The 5860-nt window shown below is 38.4% G+C and overlaps 1 protein-coding gene and 1 pseudogene across 1 annotated transcript; both read left to right on the forward strand.

Moving 5' to 3' along the window:
* Positions 1-1943: 1943 nt before the first annotated feature.
* LOC149116839 (zinc finger MYM-type protein 2-like) lies at positions 1944-3703 on the forward strand. The gene is made up of 2 exons (XM_089282518.1): positions 1944-2680; positions 2764-3703. The coding sequence occupies exons 1-2, from the start codon at positions 2268-2270 to the stop codon at positions 3605-3607; spliced, it is 1257 nt and encodes a 418-aa protein (XP_089138644.1). The 5' UTR covers positions 1944-2267; the 3' UTR covers positions 3608-3703.
* Positions 3704-3751: 48 nt separating this feature from the next.
* The window catches only part of LOC149116840 (uncharacterized), a 7019-nt pseudogene continuing 4910 nt past the window's right edge, over positions 3752-5860 (forward strand).

Consider the following 5860-nt stretch of genomic DNA (forward strand, 5'->3'; position numbering starts at 1 on the left):
AACATTGTGAACCTCTTGTCATGGTCACTTAAAAATATATATATACTTAATCAATAAGAAGTACAAGCCTTATTCAAAGCCAACAACCACTCTGCTCTATGTCCACAGCAAATTTAACCACCCCTCATGCATAATAAAGAACATTCCTGAGGCAATTAACAAAAGATTATCTGAAATCTCATCAGATGAGGAAGCCTTTAAAGAAGCAGCACCACCCTACCAAGAAGCATTGTAGAAAAGTGGTAATTCATGCACCCTAAAATTCGTCCCACAACAACAGCAGTCACCAGAAGCAGCCACCAAAATGAGAAAGAGGCAGAGGAATATAATATGGTTCAACCCTACATTTAGTAAAAATGTGCAAACTAACATAGGAAGAGTATTTCTAAATTTGATTGAGAACTGCTTCCCACCGAACCATAAATTAAGAAAACTTTTCAACAAAAATAATCTTGAGCTGAGTTACAGTTGTTCACCCAACATTAAACAGATCATTGATGGACACAACAAAACCAACCTGAGACAGAACATGCCACCTGAAGAAAAAACACCCCCAAAACCCTGCAACTGCAGAGAGCCAAACAAATGTCCTTTAAAAGGACAATGCTTTGTAAAGGAAGTAGTATACCAAGCCACCATCAACACTGCTGAAAGCACAAAGACACACATCGGCCTCACTGCCAGGGAGTTCAAGACGAGATGGCCAAATCACCAAATATCATTCAAACAAAAGAGCAAACAAAATTACACCGAACTAAGCAAACATCTTTGGCAGCTTAAAGGTCAAAAGAAAGATTCTGCAATCCCCTGGAAAATTCCAGCCAAGGCCAAATCTTATACTAATCTTACTAATCGATGTAACCTATGTAATACCGAGAAATTCTATATTTTATATAATTCAGACCTGGCAACGCTTAAGAAGCATGAGCTTGTATCAACTTGCACACACAAGCGAAAGTTTCTCCTTAAATTCAATCACATCCTTAAGGACCAATCATCAGCTTACAAATGTGAATTACTATTATTCTTTAAGTTTGAATTTTGTATTGACCATGTTGCTGATGTATATAAACCCTAGCGACGCTACAGTTTATATGGAATTTAACTGATGAGTGGACCAACTTTTTGTTGGTCTGGGAAACAGAACTGTATTAAAGTCCATACAAAACGACTTTGAGTAGAAAAACATTGTTACATACATCTATGTATAAAAGTCATAAACCTTCTTCCTATATCTTTGAAATAGAACAGCAGGATTAACCAGAAGGATTAAAAAATTGTAAACCTTTCTCTTATTTCAATCAAAAATAGATACTACAATAATTATTGTTTTAATCGCTTTCATCTTAGTCTCTGTAGTAGCCTACTGTACTTTTTTGGATTTTGGGCTTTCTTTTCCAACATTTCTTAATAGTAACATTAAAAAGACAAAGTAACATTTCCGTAATCATTTAATATTAAATGTGACACTGCACACGATTTTGGGTAAAAAGGTGATGACACAGGCATGCGTGTCATGACACGACACGTTATGCGTGTCACAATGTCACAGATATGTGCATATTTAATAGGTAAAACAAAGACTGTCATTGTAGGCTTTGTTTGGCACGCTGAAGCTTTTGTTTCAAGCAGTGTGCTATAAGTCACACCAAGCGTGTGATATGACACCCTATGCGTGTCATAAGGCACGCGTGCCTTATGACATACGACACTACAGAAAAACTATAAACGGTCTAGCTTTTTCTGGGGTTTCTTTACTTTCCTTTAAAAGATGGTACACAAGCAAACAGAGCGTCAAAAAGGGCGGAATGCGAACGAATGATTTCAAAAAGGAACTTTTTTGTGTCGTGTTACATACCAGCACAGAGTGAGATGTATTGAAGTGAATAAACTGCTTCTTCCAACAGATAGGTTAAGCCTGAGTACTCTTATTTCGAAATTTTACGTAATAGATCAAAAACGAGTGCGAGTTTTTCATCAGGGGTTCCAAACACCGAGAAACAGATGAAAGCACGACGCCGAAGGCGGAGTGCTTTTATTGTTTCGAGGTGTTTGGAACCCCTGATGAAAAACAAAGCACGAGTTTTTGAGCTGGCTTCTCAAAGTAGCATGAGAATTTTTTTCGAAGAATAGGTAATTAGTAGGCGTGCTCAATAGGCTATTGTCTGTTTTTTATTCATATGGTAAATGAAATGAATCTTTTATATGCGGCCATGTGGGCAAGTTTTAAAGGTTGAATTTTTAATAAATTAACATTATGCTGCGTGATGGAGATCGAGTGGAGATCAGAACGTTTTCGAGTTCCAAAAACCTCTTCTCAAGAAAATGTTTTGGTGAATGATGCTGTTCCAGTTTCAACTAAGTATAAAAACAAGTGGGCTGTGAACATTTTTGCCGAATGGCAGAGGTTGAGAGAGGTTAAAGTTCCGGTATTAGATTGTGGCGGTCTCTTCAAGGACTACGATTTACACAATGTTACCGCCGTGAGTGTAGATATTGCTGGAATGGACGCTCTGTCGCTGAACTATTGGTTGTCAAAATTTGTGATGGAGGTAGCTAAAAAGTCCGGTGAAAGATACCCTCCGAAGTCTGTTTATGGTATCATTTGTGCCCTCAAGCGTTATTTGGAGGAGAAAAATGGATCAGAAGCTTTGAATCCTCTGGACGCTAGTGACAAAAGGTACTTGACAACTTTTAGACCGAATTGGTTAGTAATTTAAAATGCACTGTTTCAGGACTTTAATTTTGTGTTATTTTTTGAAGGTTTGTCCTTTTCCGACGTTGCTTAGATGCCGAGATGAAGAATGGCGTTCGAGAAGGGCTTCACATTAAGTGTAAGAAAGAGGAAAAGGAGTTTGTGAGTGAGCAAGAAGAAGCAGTATTCTGGCAAAAGAAATTGCTGGGAACTACATCAGCTAAGTCGTTATTGAACATGATCTATTTCTACAACGGAAAAGTTTTTGGGTTGCGGGGGGGAGATCACAGAAATATTGTTGTAAACAACTTTGAAATTGGTCCAAATTTTATTAAGTTTGAAGAAAATGCCTCTAAAACTTATCATGGAGGTCTTTGTGATCTAAAGTATGTGCCACGAGTGGTCAAGCACGTTTGTCATTCTATTGAGGAAAAGCACGAGCCGTGCCTTGTTGAGATATTCAGATTGTATGTAGGGTTAGTTGAGACTCATGCAAAGGAAGTTACTGCATTTTACTTTAAGCCATCAAAAACTAGGTTCGCATTCGATAAAGCGCCCGTAGGCATCAACAGCTTGAACAAGATTTTGCCTGACATGTGCGACGCGGCAGGCTTTAAACGCAAAACCGCTCACAGTTTGCGCGTTACTTGTGTTTCCTCCCTGTTCAATTCTGGGGTTGAAGAAAAATTGATTCGCGAAAGGTCGGGGCATCGTTCTAATGCATTGTTGCAGTACGAAAAGCCTACAGAAGAAAATGTGTCTAAAGTTTCAAAGATCCTAGGTCCAAGTGTTGTTAGTACAACTACATGTTTTACCACAGAGAAACAGGATCAATCTTTAACGGATGTTCTTTTCCAGAAAGGAAAATTCAAAAACTGTACAATTAATGTAACGATGTCTAAGAAGGAATAATATGTTGCTGTATTGTTGTTGTAAGCAATGATTTAAGCGGGAAAAATGCTGTATTTAGAATTATAATTAAGACTGATTAAAATTCAAGTTTCTTGATTAGTGTCTTGATCAGTTTTTGAACTAATCTAGCGTGTGTTGATCGGTATGTTCATTGGGTATCAACATACATGCACCTGACCCAATTGATGCGAGCTGATTGGGTCATCAGCTCATGAATAATTAATGAGTTTGAGAAACCCGAATAATATTCATTTTCGATTTATTGAAATTCTTTTTGTCTGTTTATATAGAGACTAAACAGTCATGTAGTCCTGCTTTGTAGCACTATAATTCTCGGAAAGCTTGTTTCAAGCTAAGAACAAGTCTCCCCACGGTGTTGCGCATTGTTGTTATAGCTACATAAACAAACTATTGTACTTTGTTCTTAGAAAAGAAACCTTTGTAGCTATCACGGAGCACGGTCACGATGAATATCGGTGTTTAAGTTTAAGTTCGGGAGATTTACAACTCTTACAAAGTGTATCAGAGGTCTACTTTACAGCTCAAGAGAATGATGAAGAAACGGTTGATTCAGACTCTAAAAGCAGCAGTTCAGATAGTTGTGATGACCTTAAGGACATGCAAGACTTGGATTTTGATTTTCTGGAAATACATGCTTCTGAAAAAACGGGAGTAGAGAAATTCTATGCAGAAACGTGCCAAGGCAACTTAGCCGCAGACAAGAAGCCCTGTAGCACAATGCTCAAAATTGATGATTTTGTAGACTGTAGAAATAACTGCAGTGAACTCTCGTCCACTGAACTTGACCTGGTTATATTGGGAACTATCCAATGTTCGTTAAACTGTCACAAAATCAGCACTTCTGGCAGAACAGAAAAAAATCAACAGTATACAAGAATAGGATACTACTACCATGGCCAAAGAATATGCATGAAAATATTTCTCTTTCTACACTGCCTCCACAGAAATCGTTTCTACAGCCTAGTGAAACATTATTGTAAAAATGGTTTAAGTCTGCGAGTGAATGGGAACAAGAATCGACTGCCAAGTAGTACATCTTCTATTGAGACAGTCAAGCAAGTTGTAAAATTTATTTTGAATACAGCGGAACAACAAGCCCTCCTTTTGCTGGGATGTGTACCTGGTTTTAAAAGAATCAACGTCAAGCTCCTGCCATCGAATCTTACAAAACATGGCCCCTGGAGAACATATACGGATATCTGCGTAAGCATGGGCAAACCATCCATGGGATATTCTAAATTCTGTGATCTTTGGAATCAGCTGTGTCCTTTCATTGTCATTATGCAGCCTGCTACCAATTTATGCTGGACTTTTCAGAAAAATAATAATTGTATTCAAAACAATGTGAACCTACCAGGAAGCAACAAGGCCGAAACAGTGAGAGCACAAGAACAGCACTTACTCCTTGCAACAGGAGACAGGAACTTTTACAAGAACTGTTGTCGAGAATCAAAAGATGGAATTCAGGAATATTTAAAAATTGTTGATTTTACAGTTGAATGCGAGCTCTGCTCATATGATGGAACAGTTCACTATTCCTATGACTATGTACAGCAGCTGCATTTTCCTGCCAACCCAAATCAACCTGGCCCAATTTATTTTAAAACACTGCAAAAATGTGCTCTTTTTGGTGTTTACTGCGAGGCAATTCCACGACAAGTAAACTTCCTCATTGATGAAAGTGTACTAGCCGGCAAAGGAGCAAACAGCACCATTTCTTAGGTTCATTACTTTTTCATCGCCACGGACTTGGCGAAACCAAAGCCCAGCTGCATGCAGATAATTGCAGTTTACAGAATAAGAACTCTGCCTTTATATGGTACTACCTGTGGCGAGTGATGAGCGGTCTCCATGATTTTATTAACTATGACTTTTTACTGCCTGGACATACCAAGTTTGCACCTGACTGGTGCTTTGTGCTAGTGAAACAAAAGACGAGACGCACATTTATTTCTTCTTTATTTGACATCGCAAGAACAGTGGAAGATTCTCCCTCACCATTGCTGACGTCACTACGGGACCACAAGAGATTGCGGGAGCAAGCTTGCCTTCAATGTGCGACTTTGTTTGCCAGGACAAGACATTAGTTGAGTCAAGAATATTTTACCTTCTTTTATCGTGTTTTTAGGTGAGAGCAATCTCTTGGCACTGTTCTATTTGGTTAATTTTCGGGTACAATTTCCTGAATTAACACTGCTTGTACGGCTATTTGGAAGCTAACCGCTAATTTTT

This window comes from Orbicella faveolata, unplaced genomic scaffold (assembly GCF_042242905.1).
Source record: "Orbicella faveolata isolate gen_17 unplaced genomic scaffold, um_ofav_v1 contig_12, whole genome shotgun sequence".
Classification (NCBI taxonomy): domain Eukaryota; kingdom Metazoa; phylum Cnidaria; class Anthozoa; order Scleractinia; family Merulinidae; genus Orbicella; species Orbicella faveolata.

Coding starts and splice junctions, on each gene's coding strand:
- LOC149116839 (XM_089282518.1), top strand. CDS start 2,268: ATGGAGATCGAGTGGAGATCAGAACGTTTTCGAGTTCCAAAAACCTCT. Junction 2,681..2,763: donor CTGGACGCTAGTGACAAAAG/GTACTTGACAAC, acceptor TATTTTTTGAAG/GTTTGTCCTTTTCCGACGTT.